The 21,678-nt window shown below is 58.5% G+C and overlaps 1 protein-coding gene across 10 annotated transcripts in view; it reads right to left on the reverse strand.

Annotated features, from left to right (window-relative positions):
- Positions 1-16,124: 16,124 nt before the first annotated feature.
- DTNB (dystrobrevin beta) overlaps positions 16,125-21,678 on the reverse strand; it is a 148,555-nt gene continuing 143,001 nt past the window's right edge. For 7 of the 10 annotated variants that reach the window (XM_069850650.1, XM_069850648.1, XM_069850655.1 and 4 more), the window contains one exon: positions 16,125-16,732. In XM_069850650.1, coding sequence (XP_069706751.1) covers positions 16,641-16,732 — 92 coding nt within the window. In that variant the 3' untranslated portion in view covers positions 16,125-16,640. Of the gene's footprint in view, positions 16,733-17,243; positions 17,301-18,726; positions 18,883-19,741; positions 19,778-21,678 lie in introns of all 10 variants that reach the window. The other 3 variants (XR_011336830.1, XR_011336831.1, XM_069850651.1) reach the window with 3 other exon arrangements.

Raw genomic sequence — 21,678 nt, forward strand, 5'->3', positions numbered from 1 at the left:
GCAGGGAGCGGGAGGCCGGGCTCAGCGGGCAGGAGGCTGCGGGCAGGGCTCGGGGCTCAGCCCCGCCGGTCCCGGAGCCCCCGGCAGGCTCCCGGCTCGCCGCCCCCGCGGCCGCGGCGCAGCCCCCGGTGCCGGCGTCGTGCCGGGGCCCCGCGCTGCCCTTCAGGCGCCCGTCGCGGCGCTCAAGGACACGGCGCTGCCATCCCCTGCGCGGGGCCGCGGGCGGCGGGGGGGCCCGGCCCGGCGGGAGGCGGCCCGGCCGCTGCCATGTTTTCCTGCTCGGCCCCGCGGCCCGGAACGGGGGAACGGGGGAACGGGGCAACACGGGCCCAGCGGGGACAGAACCCGCCCGAGCCCCGCCGAAGGAAGCCGAACCCACCCGAGCGCAGCCGAGTCGAACCGAAAGGAGCCGAACCGAACCCAGCCGAAGGGAGCCGAACCCACCCGAGCGGCGCCGAGCGGAGCCGGACCGAACCCACTCGAGCGGAGCCGACTCGAGCCGAAGGGCGCCGAACCGAACCCACCCGAGCGGAGCCGAACCCGGCCGAAGGGAGCCAAACTCACCCGAACCCACTTGAACGGAGCCGAACCCACCCGAGCGGTGCCGAACCTACCCGAACGTAGCCGAACCCACGCGAAGGGAGCCGAACCCACCCGAGCGGAGCCGAACTCACACGAACGTAGCCGAACCCACTTGAACGGAGCCGAACCCGCCTGAACACAGCCGAACCCACCCGAGTGGTAGCGAAGCCGGCCGAAGGGCGCCGAACCGACCCGAACACAGCCGAACCCGGCCGAGCGGTGCCGAACCTACCCGACAGGAGCCGAACCATGCCGGACGGAGCCGAACCCCCCGAACACAGCCGACCCCCCCCCCGCGCCCCGAGAGGAGCCGAACCCCCCCGAGCGGTGCCGAACCCTCCCGAGAAGAGCCGAACCCCCCGAGAGAAGCCGAAGCGAACCCACCGGAGCAGCGCGGAGCGGAGCCGAGGCGATGCGGGGCGGCGGTGGCGGGCGGCGGTGCCGGTCCCGGGGCCGTTCCCTGGGCCGGAGGGGCCCGGCAGCCGAGCCGAGCCGTGCGGAGCCGCCGCTGCGCTGCCCAGGCCGCCGCCTCCTCCCGCAGCGCCGCCGCCTCCTCTGCAGCACCGGCCGCCGCCGCGCGGTCCTAGCGCCGCCCGCCCGCCGGGGGGGCTGCGACACGCGGGGGCGCCGGCTCCGCGCCGGCCACGGGGCCAACCGCGGCGGGACGAGCCGTGCCGGGACGGGCCCCGCTGCCTTGGATCGAGCCTGTGCCGGGACAACCCACGCCGTGCCGTGCCAAGCCGTGCCGTGCCCAGCCAGACTGTGCTGGACCAAGCTGAGCCGTGCCAAGGGCCGTGCCGAGCCGTGCCAAGGGCCGTGCCAAGCCGTGCCGTGGTGTGCCAAGCCACATTGTGCCATGCTAAGCTGTGCCGTGCCAAGCCAGACTGTGCTGGACCAAGCTGTGCTGTGCCAAGGGCCGTGCCAAGCCGTGCCGTGCTGTGCCAAGCCAGACTGTGCTGGACCAAGCCATGCCGTGCCAAGCCGTTCCATGCTGTGCCAAGCACACTGTGCTGGACCAAGCCGTGCCAAGCCATGCCGTGCCAAGCCAGACTGTGCTGGACCAAGCCATGCCATGCGAAGCTGTGCCAAGCTGGGCTGTGCTGGACCAACACATATTTGCCAAGTCGTGCCATGCCAAGCCAAGCTGTTCCGTACTGTGCCAAACTGTAGTGCCAAATGAGACTGTGCTGGACCAAGCTGTGCCGTGCTAAGCTGTACCGTGCCATGCCAAGCTCTTCCATGCCGTGCCAAGCCATGCTGTGCTGGAGCAAGCCGTGCTGTGCCGTGCCATTAGGAAATGGACATTAGGAAAAAAATTTTCACAGAAAGGGTCATTGGGCACTGGCAGAGGCTGCCCAGGGAGGGGGTTGAGTCACCTTCCCTGGAGGTGTTTAAGGGATGGATGGATGAGGTGCTGAGGGACATGGTTTAGTGATTGATGGGAATGGTTGGACTCAATGATCTGGTGGGTCTCTTCCAACCTGGTTGTTCTATGATTCTATGATTCTATGCCATGATATGCGAAGCCGTTCCGTGCTGTGCCAAGCCAGACCATGCTGGACCAAGCCATGCCATACTAAGTGATGCCATGCCACAAGAAGCTGTTCCATGCCATGCCGTGCCAAGCCAGACTGTGCGGGACCAAGCCAAACCATGCCAAGCTCCTCCACTATGTGCTAAGCAATTCCATGCCACGCCAAGCTTTGCCAAGCCAGACCATTCCAGGCCAATCAGTGCGGTGCCAAGCCAGACTGTGCTGGACCAAGCTGTGCAGGGTATTGCCAAGCCATGCCAAGCCATCCTGTGCCAAGCCAGACCATGCCAGACCAAGCCGAGCCGCACTGGACCAAGCCAAGTGTAGACAAGGTCTGGGCAGTGCCACATCTGGGTGATGCAGTGCCAAGCCGTGCTGTGCCAAGCCAGATCGTGTCAGACCAAGCCAAGCCGGGCTGGATGATGCCATGCCAAGTTGAGCTGAGCCAAACCAGGCCGGGCCAGACTAGGTCAAGCGACTCCTGGGGAGGTCCGTGCAGCGCCAGCCCGTGACAAGCAGTGCCAGGCTGTGCCATGCTGAGCCACGCAGTGCCGTGCCCAGGAGAAGAGCACCAGGTCGTGCCATGCCAAAGTGTGCTGTGTGAAGCCAATCCATGCCATGCTGAGCTGGGCCGTGCGGTGCCACACTGTACGGTGCTCAGCCGTGCGTGCCAAGCTGAGCCGTGCCACGCGATACCGCACTGCAAGGACTGCCGTCCAGCCAAGCAATTTCATGCCGGATCAGGCCATGCAGTGCTGTGCCACGCGGCACAGGATGTGTTGAGCTGTGCCAGGCAGGGCTGTGGGACCTGCCCTAGGGTTTGCCAGAGGGATAGAATCACCAGGTTGGAAAGGAACCCCCAGGATCATCGAGTCCAACCATTCCTATCAATCACTAAACCATGTCCCTCAGCACCTCATCCACCCATCCCTTAAACACCTCCAGGGAAGGTGACTCAACCACCTCCCTGGGCAGCCTCTGCCAGTGGCCAATGACCCTTTCCATGAAATTTTTTTTCCTGGTGTCCAGTCTGAACCTCCCCTGGTGGAGCTTGAGGCCATTCCCTCTCGTCCTGTCCCCTGTCACCTGGGAGAAGAGGCCAGCACCCTCCTCTCCACAACCTCCTTTCAGGTAGTTGTAGAGAGCAATGAGGTCTCCCCTCAGCCTCTTCTCCAGGCTAAACAACCCCAGCTCTCTCAGCTGCTCCTTGTAAGACTTGTTCCCCTTCACCGGTTTCATCGCTCTTCTCTGGACTCACTCCAGAGCCTCAACATCCTTCTTGTGCTGAGGGGACCAGAGACTGGAGCATCCTCAGGGCAGCTGAGGGGGACCAGAGACTGGAGCATCCTCGGGGAACATTCCCCTGCCGGGGACTTAGTGGCAACGCCTTGAGAGGCTCAAAGCCCAATAATGGGCATGGCCACACTGTGAAGGCTTGTAGAGCAGCCGATGGGTCAAAGGACTTGACAATTCAGACTCTCAGGGTCTGTAAGCACATGTGAGGTTTGCCGTGGGCTGATTTATGTTCCTGTGACACAGGCACCGCCATGAGTGCTCAGGAGGGATTGGTGCAGTTGTGGAGGGGAGATGTCTCTGCTCGCTGCTGGTGGGGAACTTTAGGGCTTAGACCTGGGCTTGGAGGAGCACCAAGGACCCCAGAAGAGCTGTGGGGAAGAGGTAGGGCTCGGGGGGGCTATGGGAAGCGGGGAGGAGGTTACTGGGTCCCTCCAGCCGCGATGGATACCCAGGGATGCTCACACGGCTGCAAACAACAGCATGCTGGGTACAGGCTGCATCACCAAAGACAGGGCTGGATCAGGCTGCAGAGCAAAGCTGGCACGGCTGACCTTTTGAGGGGGGACATTCTGCCCTAGGGAGCATCCCAGCAACACCTGGATGGGTGCCTGGGGTCCCAGACTGGCACTGCAGCCCCTGGCATGGGCACAGAGGGGCCCAGCAGCACCCAGCTGCTTTAGCGTTTGATAGGAATGGTTGGACTCGATGATCCGATGGGTCTTTTCCAACCTGATGATTCTATGATTCTATGATTCTGCAGCCCATCCTGCCCTGGCCCCCGCGCAGGGCTGCAGCGGCGAGAGGAACCTTCCCAGCCAGGGCCCCCAGCTCAGTGCTGGAAGGCGCCTAGCGCACATGGGGGCACTGTAAAATCAGACATTAATTAATAGTAATAATTAATGTCGCGTTCCCCTGGCTTAATAGGGCAGCCTCCTCTGCTGCCGCGAGGGAAAGCTGCTCCCTCCTGCTCCCAAGGGTCTCTCCCAGGAGCACGTGCCGGTGTTCCAGGCTGGAAAGGCGCTCACCGGCACGGAGCTGTGGCGAAGGCTGCCAGGCTGCCTGTTCCTGCTGGTACCTCCTGGTGTTCCACCGGGAACAGCCCCAGCAGTGCCCACCCTGCGCTGGCAGCAGCAGCCCCGACACCTGTTTGAGCAGCAGCGGGATGCTGGCCGTGCCGGGATGGACCCCACCAAAACACGCGGGCTGGGCTGGCAGCGGCGCTGGCTGCCCGTGGCCGTACCCGCGATGGAGCAGGCCCAGCGCTGCCTTGGGCATCGCCCCGCGGTGCTGACAGGCTCGGGTGCAGCGAGCGGGACCGTGTCATCGCCCCAGTGCCTCCATCGCCGCCGGTGAGGCCGGGTTCCTGCGGTGTGTGGGATCCCCGGGGCGGCATCGGCACCCAGCTTGTGCGCTCCTGCTCCTGCCACTGCCACGCTGCAAGAATTGTTTTCCGTATCCCGAAGCCCCAGCCTAATTGCAGCGCTGCTGGGCGCGTCCGCCCTCGCGCCCTGGCACAGCCGCGCTGCCTCGTGCTGCGGTGCTGCTGGTGACGGTGCTCGCGGCACAGGCTGGCACCCAGCCCGGCAGCAGCCTGGGCACGCAGCGCGCCCGTGCAGGGATGCCGCCTGCGCCGCTCCGACAGGCAGCGATGCCTGCAGCACGGAGCACGGGCAGCTCAGCTGCAGAGCCCTGCTGCAGCGCCGGTGTGGCTTGTCAGCACAGAGGGGACAACTGTGAGCAGGAGTGGCTCCATGGGGTACATCTGCGGGGAGGCTGGAGCACCTCGCAGCTGAGGACAGGCTGAGAGTTGGGGTTGTTCAGCCTGGAGAAGAGAAGGCTGCAGGGGGACCTTAGAGCAGCTTCCAGTGCTGGAAGGGGCTCCAGGAAAGCTGGGGAGGGGCTCTTGATCAGGGAGTGCAGGGATAGGATGAGGGGGAATGGTTTTCAGCTGAAAGAGAGGAGATTGAGAAGAGATCTTAGGCAGAAATGTTTTCCTGTGAGGGTGGGGAGGCCCTGGCCCAGGCTGCCCAAAGAAGTGGCTGCCCCATCCCTGGAGGTGTTCAAGGCCAGGTTGGATGGGGCTTGGAACAACCTGATCCAGTGGGAGGTGTCCCTGCCCATAGCAGGGGATTGGAACTGGGTGGGCTTTGAGGTCCCTTCCAACCCAAACCATTCCACGATTCCGTATCTAGGTGCATCTGCACACAGGTAGAGCTGCACAGGAGTGTATCTGTGTATGGATATGGCTCCATGTGGGAATGTCTGCCTGTAGGTACAGCTGGAGGTATCTAGTGGGTATGGCTGGGGTTGCTTCGTGGCAGCACCCAGCTGGGGATGTCCCTGTGCTGCAGAGGAACCCCCAGTGACACTCCCTGGGAGCCGCTGGGGGGACCAGGTGACAGGTGCAGCAGAGCTGGGATGGGGAGCACCACAGCCCGTGGCACCACTGGCTTTCCCGCTGCCCCGGCAGCACCATCCCACCTGCGCTGCGTCAGAAGAGCCTTCTTGATCCAATCCAGCAGCAGCAGGGTTGCATTTTTCACTTGATTCCTTAGATCCCTGCATCCCTATGCGCGGCTGTGGGTCCTTGAATCCATTGCTGTGCCAGGCTGGGTGCTGATCCGTTCTGCTGGAGCAGAGGGCACGGGGCTGCTCCTGCCAGGGTTAATTATTGCTAGAAACAGGTTCAAGCCACTGTGCTGGCCAGGGCAGAGGGAAGGGATGTGTGGGCATGGATCATTATCCCTGTTTTCCCTCTTGTTCCCATCCCAGGCGGCTGGATGGGAGTAGGGGGGAAGCGGCGGTGCTGGCAGCATCCTGGGCATCTGGGCTGCAGGTGCAGAGCTGCTGTCTGTCCAGCCAGCCGGCTGTCTGTCCGGGGAGTGGGATGCTTCTCATCATGGTGCTTCCTGCACCTCCTCTCACCCTACAGCTCCCCCTTCCCCCTGTCTTCTCCTGCTGACAGTGTCGGGGATGGAAAACATCCCTCTCCAACACCAGGAGGCTTTGGTTTCCCCATCTGCTTTGAACCCCACCAAGGGGAGAAGTCGATGCCAGGAGCATCTGTTGGCCCTGCATCCGCTGGCCCTGCATCCGCTTCCCATCAGCTGGGGCTGGGCATGGGGGGAAGGGCTGGAATGTGGGCTCTATGGGAGCCGTGCCGGTGGCACCTGGAGTTGCCCCACTGCACCGTCCCCAGCGCTGCCAGTGTTCATCTCCTACGATTTCCACAGTGCTCCTGGCATTATCTCCATATTGTCCCCACTGCTCCCTGTGTTATTTAGAATCATAGAATCACAGAATGGTTTAATTTGGAAGGGAACTCAAAGCCCCTTCAGTTCCAGCCCCTGCCATGGGCAGGGACACCTCCCACTGGATCAGGTTGTTCCAAGCCCCATCCAACCTGGCCTTGAACACCTCCAGGGATGGGGCAGCCACCACTGCTCTGGGCAACCTGGGCCAGGGCCTCCCCACCCTCAGAGAAAATTATTTCTCCATGAGATCTTATCTCAATCTCCCCTCTTGCAGTTTCAAACCATTTCCCCTCATCCTATCCCTGCACTCCCTGATCAAGCGTCCCTCCCCAGCTTTCCTGGAGCCCCTTTCAGTACTTGGACGACTCCAGAACTGGCTGTGGGGCTTCAGGTGTGATCTTACCAGAGCAGAGGGTCAGAATCCCCTCCCTGGCCCTGCTGGTCCCAATTCTTTGGATGCAGCCCAGGACACCGCTGGGTTTCTGGGCTATGATCGCCCATTGCTGGCTCATCTTAAGCTTCTCATCCCCCAGCAACCCAAGTCATTCTCCTCAGGGCTGCTCCCAATCCATTCTCTGCTCTGCCTGTTATCCCCCACACTATCCCTGTTCCTCCTGGAATGACCTCATAGCTCATGGTGTTGTGTTCCATGCTGTCCCCATTGCTCCTGCCATTATCCCTCCTGTTGTCCCCACTGTTCCCAGTGTCACTCCCCACACCATAGAATAGAATCATAGAATCATAGAATCTCCAGGTTGGAAAAGACCCATCGGATCATCGAGTCCAACCATTCCCATCAATCACTAACTCATGTCCCTCAGCACCTCGTCCACCCATCCCTTAAACACCTCCAGGGAAGGTGACTCAACCCCCTCCCTGGGCAGCCTCTGCCAGTGCCCAATGACCCTTTCTGTGAAATATTTTTTCCTGATGTCCAGCCTGAACCTTCCCTGGTGGAGCTTGAGGCCATTCCCTCTTGTCCTGTCCCCTGTCACTTGGGAAAAGAGACCAGCACCCTCCTCTCCACAACCTCCTTTCAGGTAGTTGTAGAGAGCAATGAGGTCTCCCCTCAGCCTCCTCTTCTCCAGGCTAAACACCCCCAGCTCTTTCAGCCGTTCCTCGTAAGGCCTGTTCTCCAGCCCCCTCACCAGCTTCGTTGCTCTTCTCTGGACTCGCTCCAGAGCCTCAACATCCTTCTTGTGGTGAGGGGCCCAGAACTGAACACAGGATTCGAGGAGCGGTCTCACCAGTGCCGAGTACAGATGGAGAATAACATCACCCTTATCCCACCTGGAAGGATCCCTACAGCTTATGGTGGTGTGTCCTTCTGCTTGAGCCATTGTCCCCCTGCTCCCAGTGTTGCTCCTCATGCTTCTCATGCCCCCATGCTTGACTCCACCGCACCAACGTCATCGCGCTGGCCAGGCACCATGTGCCGGTGCCACATGCCAGTGCTCCTTCCTGGCAGGGCATCGCCAAGCCGGCTCCGACACCTTTTCTGTCTTTGCCCAGACTCACTTTTGGGGTTGGGAAAGCTCTGGCTCCCCACACTCCCACGCGCGCTGCCTCTCATGGCTGGGCTGCCGGCGCGGCCACCGCACGCACATCCTGCTACGGGAGGAAACCGCCGGCTGCCGGGAAGGATGAAAGGGCATGGCAGCCGTCGGCAGGGCTCGGGGGTGGGAAGTGGCGTTTGCTGGTGGGAGAGGGAGGATAGATGCCAGCAATGGCTTGGGGCTGCCGGGTTAAATGTGGAGATGCAAAAGCTGGGTGGAAAATGGATTGGGGAGGGCTGGGAACACAAGGAAAGGCCTCTGGGAAAGGGGGTTGAAGCGTATGGGGAACAAATCAAATCCCAGCAGAGTCATGGGATTGTGGCTGGGTAACACTGCTGGCAGTGGAGTCGTGTCCGGTGAGCTGCTCTGCTCCGGCGATGGTCTGGTGGTTGGCTCCACAGAAGAGGAGCACGATAATGGCCATGGGTTGTCTGTCTTCCCATGCCAAATCTCAGCATCTCAGCGCTCCAACAGAGCCATCCTGCTCCGTGCTCCTTGCCTCTGGGGGAGCTGGCATCCCCTCTGTGCTTTGCATCTCCAGAGGGGTTTGCAAACCCCAAAGCTCCTTCCAATTCCCAAACTGTGCCCTTTGCTGTACTGAAAAATCCTCATGTTCCTCGGAGCCACTCGGCCACCACCATTTGGTGTTTCTTGCCATCTCACCGTTTCCCCAGCACGGTCCCCACTGCCCCTCTCCGCAAGGCTCCTCCACCGCATCTTCCTTCCGCTAATAGGTGCAATTATCCCCAGCTTAAATCTCCGCCTGACAGGGAGGTCAAGGTGGCTGGAGAGGGCAGTGGCTCCCAGCGTGGTGTTCCCAGGCGGCTGTAAATCTCCCAGGGACGATGCAGCCCCAGAGAGCAGCCGGGCCCTGAGCCGCTGCCTGCTGGGCTGATCACGGCTGGAATTGTTCACCAGGCTCAGCTCCAGCTGTGCTCCTGCCCTGCCCCTAGAATCATGGAATCATTAAGGCTGGGAAAGACCTCTAAGTTCATCCAGTCCAACTGTCAGACCAGCCCCACTGTGCTGACCAAACCATGTCCCCTAGTGCCACAGCCACGTGGGTCTTGAACCCCTCCAGGGAAGGGGACTCCACCACTGCCCTGGGCAGCCTCTGACAGGGCTTCACAACTCTGCCAGTAAAAAAATTGTTCCCAATATCCAAGCTAAACTTCCTCTGGTGCAACTTGAGGCCATTTCTCAGGAGAAGAGACCAGCACCGACTTCACTCCAACCTCCTTTCCAGGAGCAGCAGAGCATGATGAGGTCTCCCCTCAGCCTCCTTTTCTCCAGACTAAACAGCCCCAGGTCTCTCAGCCGCTCCCAGAACCCCTGAGCTCCAGACCCTTCCCCAGCTCCTTTCCCCTTCTCTGGGAAGTCTTTCTTGGAGTGAGGGGCCCAAAACTGAACCCAGGATTCGAGGTGCAGCCTCCCCAGCACCAAGTCCAGGAGGACGATCCCTTCCCGGCTCCTGCTGGCCACCCATGGCTGATCCAAGCCAGGATGCTGTTGAGCCGCAGCCCCTGTTGGAGGTGGAGGGTCCCCAGTTCCCAACAGCCACCCAGCCCATTGCGCTGAGGCACGGCATTCCCATGACTGCTGCCGGTTGGGAAGGCAGCTCCCACTGGGATCTCCAGTGCAGGATTGGATTAATTAATCATGCTGAGAGGGCGGGCACCAAATTAAGCCGGTGACACACGGTCAGTCGGCTCGGGAGCAGCAGCTGATCGGGCATCGGCACGGGGGAGGCTGCGGCACGTGCAGGGCAGCTGCGCAGCGCGACGGGCTGGTGTGATGCATGGGCAAAAGGACCCCATGGGACACAGGCGTGATGCCACCACGGCCAGTGGGACCCCAAGGGATGCAGGTGTGATTCCAGCATGGCCAAGGGGACCCCGAGGATGCTGGAAGGGGCTGTGGGAGCACTGGTGGCACTGGGAACACGTGGAGGTGTCCTGTCCCCGCAGGACACAGCGTGTGACACGTAGGTCTGCATGTGTGCAGGGCACATCCGTGCGACACAGCCGGGTGCAGGGGGGACCAGGACCCCCAGGAGCTGTGGGAGAGGCACCACACACGGTCCCCTGGCACCCACGGTCACACCCTCCGTGTCCCACCCCAGTGTGGTGTTTGCCCTGTGATCGCCAATCGATAACCACGCTGGGCGCTCCGCTTCCTCCCCATAAACCCAGGGTGGAGGTAAGCTGGGGGGGATGCAGGGAGGGAGGAGGAGGAGGACTTGGGCAGGGAAGGGAGGGCTCGGCCACCCCAGTGGCTTGTAGGGGAGTGGGAGACACAATTCCCCGGTCCCATATCCCCTCAGTACAGCACCCACATCCACACACACAGAGCACCCTCATCCAGCCCCAACCCCCCCAAGGGAACCATGCACAGAATCATAGAATCACAGAATCACCAGGTTGGAAAGGACCCACTCAATCATGGAGTCCAACCATTCCCATCAATCACTAAACCATGTCCCTCAGCACCTTGTCCACCAGTCCCTTAAACACCTCCAGGGAAGGTGACTCAACCCCCTCCCTGGGCAGCCTCTGCCAGTGCCCAATGACCCTTTCTGTGAAATATTTTTTCCTAATGTTCAGCCTAAACCTCCCCTGGTGGAGCTTGAGGCCATTCCCTCTTGTCCTGTCCCCTGTCACTTGGGAGAAGAGCCCAGCTCCCTCCTCTCCACAACCTCCTTTGAGGTAGTTGTAGTGAGCAATGAGGTCTCCCCTCAGCCTCCTCTTCTCCAGGCTAAACACTCCCAGCCCTCTCAGCTGCTCCTTGTAAGACTTGTTCCCCTTCACCAGCTTCGTTGTTCTTCTCTGGACTCGCTGCAGAGCCTCAACATCCTACTTGTGGTGAGGGGCCTAGAGAATGGAGCATCCTTGCTCCTCATGTTGGCTGTCAACCAACACCCCCAGGTCCTTCTCCTCCAGGCAGCTTTCTAGACAGACTTCTCCTAGTCTGTAGCACTGCATAGGGTTGTTGTGCCCCAAGTGCAGGACCCGGTATTTGGCCTTGTTAAACCTCACAGCACCCACATCTCCTTAGCACAGCACCCACATCCACGCACAGCACCCGGACACCACACAGCACCCCCACACACAAGTGTGTGCAGCCGTGCAGGCAGCGTGCGCACACCCCGAGTATGTGCATGGGCGAGCAAGGGCTGATGTCGCCCCTTGTGCCATGTCCTTGGCTTCAGCTCCTGGTGCCCACGGGCAGTGTAAGTAACACTTCTGCCACCCCTCTGTCACAGAAGCCATGTCTCCATGGCAGGCAGTTGATGCCTCAGCCTGGCAGAGTCCAGGGACATCACAGCCATGGCTGGGCAGGACCAGTGCCAGGGATGATGCCCGCACTGGGGACCGGCAGAGCCCGGTGATGTGCCGGTGCAGCAGAGCTGGGCACGCAGCTGGGCTCAGCCAATGCCCCGAGCAGCCAGGCTGGGCTCTCTGGGGTTTCTCACTCCCGCTGTAGCCTGGCTGTGGGCTGAGAGGAGCACAAAGCCACCCCAGCAACCGCCAGGATCCCCAGCTCTGGGAAGGGACGGGTTCTTTCCCACCGAGGCACCTAATCCCTACCACAAACGGGCAGCGCCGTGCCAAATCAGGGCCAGGAGCAGAGGGGATTCATCTGTGTCCATGAAACCCTGGATTCCTGGGGCTTAGGTTTCTTCTCCGCTAGTGGAGTCTGGAGTGGGGATGGTGGGAACGGGGAGATCCCTCAGGACTGGATGCAGGAGGGGCTGGGTGTGGGCACGATGCTTCGCTGCCCGGTCCAGCAGAGGGAGGGAGCTGGGCATCCCTGGCTGGTTTTCATCCCCGCATTAGGAAGGGATGGAGGCTCCCGCACGGATGCTCCCACCTTGCTGCCTGCCCACCCTCCAAGCCCTCACTATGTCAGCCGCCGCCAGATGTGCTGGGTTTGCAGTGAGGGAAACATCTGGTGGGGTGGGAGCAGCCGATGGCACCGTGGCCCTGAACACAGGCAGCTCTGTCTGCTCCCAGCAACCTGCAGCCGTGACCAATGAGGGAAATCTGCTGCTCCGACCACGGCAAAGCGCTGCCAGCTGCGCTCCCGCTGCTTGCGAGCAGTCGGTTCCGATTAAACCCCATTTTCCTTCTGCGTCTTCATGAGCGTTGCTGCCTTTTTTTGACACAGCGGAGGCACAAGAGACCCTGTAGGGACGAGATGAATTTATTCAGTGTTTGGCAGATGACAGAACATGGCTTCCAGTTCACAGGTTTCTCTTGGAGACATTCCCCACGCTTAAAGCATCGGCTCCAACGCGGGTTTGCCAACCGCTCCCGCACCTCCCGTGCCGGCGCCTGCACTCGTGCGGTGCTGGATACAGGGAATGGTGTGAAGGCTTGGTGAGGTCCTTGCCCCTCCAGCTGCTGGGGACACCCCGTTTGGGTGAGCATGGCCAGGATCCGGGGAGCCCAGGAGCCTCCGCGTGTGCCGAGGGCAGACGGAGCTGCTGTGGCCCTTGTGCACGTCACCCACGGAGCAGCCGGGCTGGAAATCTCCACAGGGCACCTTGGCTCCATTCCCTGCCCCAGGAACACTATTCTCTGCCCCATCAAACTGGGGGTTTCCCTTTCCTGGCATCAACCCCCCCAGCACCAAGGCACCGGGCAGGGCTGCCAACGCGAGGATGTGGCTCTATCCACAGAAAAACATTTCCAGGTGGCATTTTGCTTTCTCGTTCAGGCAGGTTTGGCCCTAGGGAAATGGCAAAGGTTCACTGCGATCCAAATCCGATGTGTGCTACCAGCAGGAGAAGGTGCTGTGAGCCCCACGGCTCTGCTCCAGCCCAAGTGGTAATTAAGAAGGAGCTTAATTCCAGCTGCTTTGGCTACACTGCAGTGGGTCCGTACGGGGCATCGGCCACCCCTCGGGAATGGGACAGCCTCCCACGAAGCCCAGGAGACCCGAAGGCAGGTTTGCAGACTACTGGGGCGATGGCAGGGGATTGGTCAGCGTTGGCGAGGGGTTTATTGCACAGACAGGGGCGACGTCACCGCAAAGCACGCAGCAGCTACTCCCTACGCCTGTCTCAACGCACTGACCCCCCCAACCCGGCAGTGATGCCCGACACCGCAGCCCCTGCCTGGCTCCGGCAGCACACGCTCTGCCGTCCATCGGGCTCTGGATCTGTCCCCGTCCTTTGCTGATGACTTCCATTTTGAGGTCCTGACCAAGCGACCCCCCTAGCTGCATCAAGAACCCCCGGTTTTGAAAGAAACGAACCGTATCCGTGGTTATTTATCCTTTCCTGGCAGGCTCAGGGGTGCAGGCAAGCGTTGGGCAGTTGAGGCACCAGCAGGGAAGCCTGAATCCACTGGGTCTCTTGAGAGCAGCACGGGCACGCGATGCTGCCGGCAGCGCCCACGCACTGTCTGCAAACCCACATACGCACACCCCTGGCTCCGACCCTGGGAGCTCTCCGGTTGCACGGAGCCGATCCCCTTTGCATCCTAGGCACCCAGCAAGGATTCAGGAGAGCAGCCGGTGCCTTGAGAACCCCCACACTCCAAGGCCGGGATGCAGCCACGCCAGAGCAGGACACAGCCTAGAGACATGGGTTACATCCCGGCATTAACCACTCCTCTGGGGAGTTTAAGGCGAGTATTCCAAAGGCAAACACGAGTCCATAAGCAGGTTTCACAATTGACCGTAAGCAAACCAGGGTGCTGGGTGGTTATCCCCTACACAACATCCCAGCACATCACTGGAGGCGATATCAGCATCATTGGGGTGCAAAGAGATCCCAGGCATCCTCTGCCTGGCCTAGGAACAGCCTCAATGGCCACAGCAGATCTTGGATGCTGGTACCTGTGCCTGTTCTGGTGCTTCCCAGGCTCTGCTGAACCAGTCCATGCCCTCCTGTGAGCCCACATTGATGCTCACACTCCCCACAGGGTTTGGGGACTGCAGTGACCTCCTGAATGAGACCCTTGGTGACCTAGGACCTCCGGGACCCTTGGGGCCCACACTGCCCAGCCAGCAAGCCACGCTCTTCTCGGCATCGCCACGCACTGCAGGGAAGGCCGGGAGGACCCTGCGGCATCACTCCCATCACCGCACTGATGGCAGAGCGAAGCTAGCAGCAGCAGCTTTACGAGGACAAGTGCAATTAAGCTCCTGCCTCAGTGACCCAGTGCATGCAAGCAGCCCGGACCCAGCCACCAGCTCCCTGCTCTCCATCGCTCCCAGCGCCTGGATGCTCTTGCTGGCTGCAGGGTGCACATTACCACAGCTGCGACCGCAGGACTTAAGCCTTTACAGGACCTTCTGCGTCAGGGGAGACACACACAACGATTTCTCCCACTGTGGAAACGACTCTCTGGGTGGACACCGTCCTCCCAACCTGCAGCCCCAGCCTTGCAATAACAGAAAGCATCTGCTAAATCTCTCTGCTGGCTGAAACCCAGCCCTGTGGGTGAGGGAACGCAGAGCTACGGCCACAGGGTTGCATTGAACGGACACCGACCGTATCCTGGCTGCATCTGTACAAAACCACGCTGATCCCGCCAGCTTTTCCGAACAAAGCTCACATGTCCTCATTCCTGGGACAGGGGAGGAAAGGCACCAGCACCCTCCTGTCCTGCCCTGGAGGTGACGGGGAGATCCTCAAGGTCACCCTTCAGAGTGCCCGACCAACTAAGGCGGTGATGGCAGGTCCTGGTGGTATCACCTGTGCCTCTCCACCTTTTCCTGGACCACAGGCCCGGAGGGATGCTCGTGGCTGAGGTGGCTTTGCCATCTGGCAGTCACAGTAGCAAAAGCAAGAAGGGTGAGCAAGAACAGGAAAAAAAGCAGCAGCTGTGGTGCCCCCCTGCGATCCAGGCTCCATGTGTGACACACTTCCCTGATGGCCACAGCAGGTGGGTAGTCAGCCCTTCCTTTCCGTACCCTGGTATTTTCAAGGAGGCAACGGCTTCCACTCCAGCACCTGCCAGGGGTCTCCCACTGCTGCCCGGGGCTGCCCCACGCGCAGCCCCCACCTCTGGCACCCACGCAGTCAGTCCCTCGTGGGTGCCTGCGGCTCCAGACCAAAGGCTTCGGCTGGGAACGCCCAAGCTCTCACCCTCACAAGGTACCGGGAGATGCCACCAGGGCAATGCAAACTCCCCAGGGCAGCAGGAGGAGGGCCCCGATGCCTGTGCAGCCCCTCTACCTCCAGCTGCGACAACCTTCACCACCCCAATTGTTCCCTGAGCGCAACCATCAGCAAAACATCCCTATTTGCAGTGCTCGAACCTGCCCAGAGCTGCAGCCAAAGCCGCTGCAGGTCCTAATTCAGCAAATTCAGCTGCAAATGCAGACGAAGCCTGCCTGGTCCCCGCGAGCACGCTCCCTTTGGCAGCGAGGCTGCCACGCCGCACCAGGTTATCATCACTTCCCTTCCCTTCCTGACAGCTCATTCACAATATTTATACTCAGCTGAACCTGTGGCCACCATGCGTGTTTATTTTCTCTCTCCCCAAGGGCTGTAGGTACCCAACGAGCTCTTTTCGCTGAGAACTGTGGCCGCACATCGGCTCAGACGGGAAAAAAAGCTGAGGGCTGGTTTCAGGGTTTATCACTCCCTTCCATTCATCACCCTTGATAAATATTTATAGCTGCATTAGGGCCCTCGGCTCCTTCCACTAAAAATAACCTTCCCAAGTGCCGAGGGAAAGAAAACCCAAATCAGAAGTGATTGGAACTGATAATGATGTTTTCTAAGCAGCTATAGAAGTAGATCCCAGTGATGATCTGACTGGGGAGCAGCCAAGCTGGGACAACGCAAGGCGGTTCTTCCTCTTAAACAAAACCGAACGTGACCCCTGACAGTGAAGGCAGAGATGCCAACTCAAGCCTCGCGATGCTCCTCCCTGAACTTCCTGCTTGCAAAAGGAGAGTATTTAACAGTCTGAGGAGAAGCTGAGCTGGGAACGCTGGGGAGGCCAGTGGCCCAACGCCCAGTGCTTACTCCCAGCACGACCCCCAGCATCACACGTGATGGCAACCAGACACCGACAGGCAGCAGTGTTTGGAGAAGGTGGGGTTCTTGAAGGCAGAATCCCCCTTGGAGGGGACCCAGGAGGTTCTACTCCCATGTTTTTCATGCATACCGAGGGGCAGAAGGCAAGAGGCGATAACCAGCATGTGACAACACTGTTTGGGAGGCAATCAGAAATGATCCGTACACTTAGCAGGAGCAGGGAGCATTCGCTTTCCTTTTGCGTTCGCTTTGTAAACCTCCCATTCATTGCTGAGTTTGATGGGGCATTGTCTGATTATCATTAGTAAACACATGGAGGAAAACAGGACATGCAATGACCTAAGAGGCAAATGCCCACGGGAAAAGCCCTCCAGGTGGATTGGAGAAAGCCGCTTTCTTCAGCAGGTGGTTGAGATCGGTCACAGTTGCACGATGGTGAATGTGTCAGCTGAAACGTGCCTCTTCCAAAGGATGGGAGACGTCTCTCGGTCGTATGTGTAACCCTCCGTGCCTGTGTCAGCGGAAAGACATAACGCGCCGTCAGCATTGCCAGCTCCAGCCTGAACCTGCATGGGCTGGGAGACTGGCTCCTGCTCGGTGTGGAGTGGAGTGATAGGGAGGGCAGGGATAGGACGAGGGGGAACGTTTGAAGCTAGAAGAGGGGAGATGGAGATGAGATCTTAGGAAGAAATGTTTCCCTGTGAGGGTGGGGAGGCCCTGGCCCAGGTTACCCAGAGAAGTGGTGGCTGCTCCATCCCTGGAGGTGTTCAAGGCCAGGTTGGATGGGGCTTGGAGCGACCTGATCCAATGGGAGGTGTCCCTGCCCATGGCTGGGGGCAAGAAATGGCTGGGCTTTAAGGCCCCTTCCAACCCAAACCGTTCCGTAATTCTATGATGATTCTATGGTGGCAGAGCAAGAGCCAAGCTCCTCTGCTTGGACCTCCTGAACCTTCTGGTTGGGGCTGTGCATGGCTGGGGCCACCCTCAGCAAGCTCTGAGCGGACCAGATGTGCAGCACCCACCATGACCATCAAGTGTTCTGCTGAGCCCAGAGCTCCTCATCATGGACCACAGACAACCTGGGAAACAGAAAACTGGAGCTCCTGAGTCAATGACACCAGGACGCTGGGGACAGGTACTGAGGTCCTGCAAGCAAGGGCCCATGAGCTGACACACTTGACTTTGCAAGCCAAGGTGAGGTTAGTGCTGGGCTTTTTCCCCCAAAGAGCCAAGCTCTGCTAATGGAAAAGTCCAACAATGGTGTCCATACAGCCTGCTCCATCATCAGTGGAGAGCCACTGTTTTGGCTTGGCCTGCCCCTGCCACCAGCAAGGTTCAGGAGGACCCATCACAGGTCCTAAGCACCATGAACAGGAATGCAAGGAACTTGAAGAAGAAACACCGGTTTAACAGATTGTTTTCTTTCATCAATGTAGAATCATGGAAGCATTAAGGCTGGAAAAGAACATCCAGTACAACGGTCACCCCAACCCCACCATGCCAACTGAACCATGTCCCCCACAGCCACATGGTTTTGAGCCCCTCCAGGGATGGGGACTCCACCACTGCCCTGGGCAGCCTCTGCCAGGGCTTCACTGCTCTTCCAGGAAAGAAATTGTTCCCAATACCCACTCTAAATCTCTCCTGGTACAACTTGAGGCCTTTTCCTCTCATCCTATCCCTTGTTCCTTGGAAGAAGAGACTGACAGTCTCCAACCTCCTTTCCGGGAGCTGCAGAGAGCAATGAGTTCTCCCCCCAGTCTCCCCTTCTCCCCACTAAACAGGTCCAGGCCCCTCAGCTGCTCCCAGAACCCCTGGGCTCTAGACCCTTCCCAGTTCTGTTCCCCTTCTCCAGATGTGCTCCAGCCCCTGAGGGTCTCTCTTGCAGTGAGGGGCCCAGAACTGAACCCAAGATTCGAGGTGCAGCCTCACCAGCACCAAGTGCCCGGGATGATCCCTTCCCTGCTCCTGCTGGCCACCCCATGGCTGATACAAGCCAGGATGCTGTTGTCCCTCCTGGCCACCTGGGCCACCGCTGGCTCATGTTCACATGTCCTTTTTCATTCTTTCAGGAAGATAAACAAATCTGAAAGTAGTTTTTCTCTCTCATTTTTCCAGCGGTCTCTAACTCAGCGCTCCTGGGCAGCAGTCCTTGCTTTGCTGGAGGCACTGCTGGGCTCTTCAGAGAACAAGGAGCTCCTCATCTCCATTTCTGTGGCTAAGGGGTGGCCGGTGCCAGAGCCGCCCTTTTCCCCAAAGCCATTAGAGTTTAAGTGACATTAAGAAAAAGCCACACAGAGCCAGTATAAACAGCTCCCTCTCTAATGGTGCAATTTCACTCCTTCTTCAGTTACCTGATTGTTTCCCAGATGCGGCAGGACTTGAATTTCTAATGTAAAACCCATCAGAAAAACTCCCAAACCACTTTCGGGTTATCTCTATCCAGCACTAAAATGGCAGGGAGGCAGAAAGGGCAAAGCCCCTTTCTTCTCCTTTGCACATTACCTTCAGAGCACAACCGTGTGATGTTTTATCATGCAAAACTGCGTTTCAGATCCATCCTGGCTCGTTCATCTGGCCCACAACCACTGCGGGCTAGGGCTGAACTGGGCAGTTAAAGAGAAAAGAATGTCTCCTGTTTGGGTCCTATGTCTAACCCACCTGTGGTGTAAAGGAACAGGTCACAGAAAGGAGGTTGCCTACCATGCCAGTCCCCATCCCTTGCTTGCTAATTACGTAGGGAAGTTTTCCTGCCAGGAGAACCCTCCTTCTTCCCACTGGGAATGGTAAAAGACGGGCATTGTAGCTATGAGTGTAAGGGAAACTCGATCGGGTGCCCTCCTACAAGCTTTTCAGCCGAGGTGCGATATGGATCTTAGTCAGGGCCTCTGGAGGCATTGTCACCACAGCGCTCCAGCTTTGTCCCTTACCGCTATCTCGGGCTCTCCAACCACCTGTCTGTCCATCCATCTGTTGTGCCTTATTATAACTTAAAGCGGAGGCTCTTTGAGAGTAGAGATGGTATTTTTAGTACCTCTGGATAGCGCCCATCACAATAGGGTCCTGTTTCCTGGCTGAGGCCTCCCAGTATGGAACCAATACTCATAAAATTGGAGATAACGCCAGTTATCACTGGTCTTGCTGATCTGGTTATCACAAGATGGTCTCACTGAAGTTAATGACGTTCTCCCACGGTCGGCAGCAGGAGCAAAACTGGGTCTTGGCAACAAAGAACTCAACATCCTTTTGAACGGTTGTGGAGCAATGGGAAGGCAGGGGAACTTCCTTGCACAGAAATAGGAGATAAAGACCTTGAGCTGCCTGATCCAGTGGGAGGAGTCCCTGTTCATGGCAGGGGTTTGGAACTGCACGAGCTTTAAAGTCTTTTCCCTCCCAAACCATTCTATGGTTCTATGATAAAGGGCAAGAGGTGACCAGGGATGTTGTCCTATGCATTGCAACAGCGCCTATGGAGCGGTGGTGTTGGAGATGGGAATTAAAAAGAGATTTCAATGCTTACCTGAATTTCTGTACAGCCCACAGGTGTCCAGCTAACCTACAACACAGGGAAAGGAATGGTTAGGAAGCAGGGAGTTTTATTTGCTCTAAAATGAAACAGAATGGAATTATAGAATCACAGAATGGTTTAGTTTGGAAAAGACCTCAAAGCCCATCCAATCCCACCCCCTGCCATGGGCAGGGACACCTCCCACTGGATCAGGTTGCTCAAAGCCCCATCCAACCTGGCCTTGACCAACTCCAGGGATGGGGCAGCCACCACTTCTCTGGGCAACCTGGGCCAGGGCCTCCCCACCCTCAGAAAAAATTATTTCTCTATGAGATCTCATCTCAATCTCCCCTCTTTCAGCTTCAAATGTTCCCCCTCATCCTATCCCTGCACTCCCTGATCAAAAGCCCCTCCCCAAGAGCCCCTTTCAGTACTGGAGGCTGCTCTAATGTCTCCTTGGAGTCTTCTCTTCTCCAGGCTGAAAAACCCCAACTCTCCCAGCTTGTCCTTGTACAGGAGGTGCTGCAGCTCTGATTTCAAATTTGATATTTCTGTCTAACAGTTTTTATGGGCTGCAATCCATGCTCTTTCTCCCAGCAGTGCGAGAGCGCTGTTCACAGCTCTTTAATCCCTTTTTGAGCAGTCTGAGGTTACAAAATCCAAATGGCTGGACCTGTTCATGGGGAGCCTCGTTCCAGGCGATGTCGTCATGGGTTCTTAGAGAGAAGCAGCCAGACCACGTCAAACAGCGACTGCGGGACAGCCCTATCCAAGCAGGCACCCAACCTGCAGTAACACGCAGCACATGCGCCACGGATGGTTACACAACACCAGTCTTCAAGTCTTCACAAAGACAGCGCTGAGGCTGGCTGAAGCGCTGTGGGGTGATGTCTAACGCGGCTGGATGGATGTGGCTTTGCCAGCTCTCAACTGCGCTCTTCTGTGCCTGGCACCCCGCGTAGACGTCTTCTCTGGAGAAGCTGCTTAATTTGTAATCCTAACCACAGAAGATGCAGCCAACTTGGAGGCTTCCCGAATGATTTCATCCTTGATGCCGTACAGCGCTGCTGCTATATCAAGTGTACAAACATAAGCTTCTCCAGCAGGGAAGTTAGCTCTGAGGTTGATTAACTGGGACACAGAAATACGAAATAACTTGCTGAAGAAACTTGCGAGGAAGCCCTAAGGCGATGCTGTCCCTAGGAAACACAAACGCCGCATTGGCCCCACGAGGACCAGCCTCTCCCTCCTCTGCGCTGGTGCAGAAGCTGGGGAATACACAACCTGCAAGTAATTTTTCTTCTTGTCCGCTGAGGATGGGAGGAAGCAGTGGGTTGATGCTGTAGCCAGGGAGAGCTTTGCTGGGATGGCGACGCACAGGCAGTCGCTATGCAAAGAATACGGCCTCAAGTTGCGCCAGGGGAGGTTCAGATTGGATACTGGGAACAATTTCTTCACTGACAGAGTGGTGCAACCCTGGCAGAGGCTGCCCAGGGCAGTGGTGGAGTCTCCATCCCTGGAGGCATTCATCCTTCATCCCGTAAGCTGTGGCACTTGGGGATATATTTATTTGGCATAGTGGGGTTGGGCTCACGGTTGGACTGGATGAGCTGAGACGGCTTTTCCAACCTTAACAATTCTGTGATTCTATAATAAAGCCTGGATAAGTGGAGCTCGTTGTGCGTACAGCGTTTGTCAGCCCCGCGTGCCACAGTGTCCCAGTCATTGGTCCCTACAGGTAACTCTGGGCAGAGCATTAAGTGCTCGCATCAGGGCTGTAACATCCAAACAAAGCCCCGAGGTGGACTCCCCATGGCCACATGTGCTTTGGGATCTGGAGGAGCTCCTAGGATCGGGCATCCCAGCCACGTGTCCCTTTAGGTAACATCGGGCAGAGCATAAGCAATGGCATCAGGGCTGTAATGCCCGTCCTTGACACAACCCAAACA

This window comes from Phaenicophaeus curvirostris, chromosome 2, assembly GCF_032191515.1.
Source record: "Phaenicophaeus curvirostris isolate KB17595 chromosome 2, BPBGC_Pcur_1.0, whole genome shotgun sequence".
Lineage (NCBI taxonomy): Eukaryota > Metazoa > Chordata > Aves > Cuculiformes > Cuculidae > Phaenicophaeus > Phaenicophaeus curvirostris.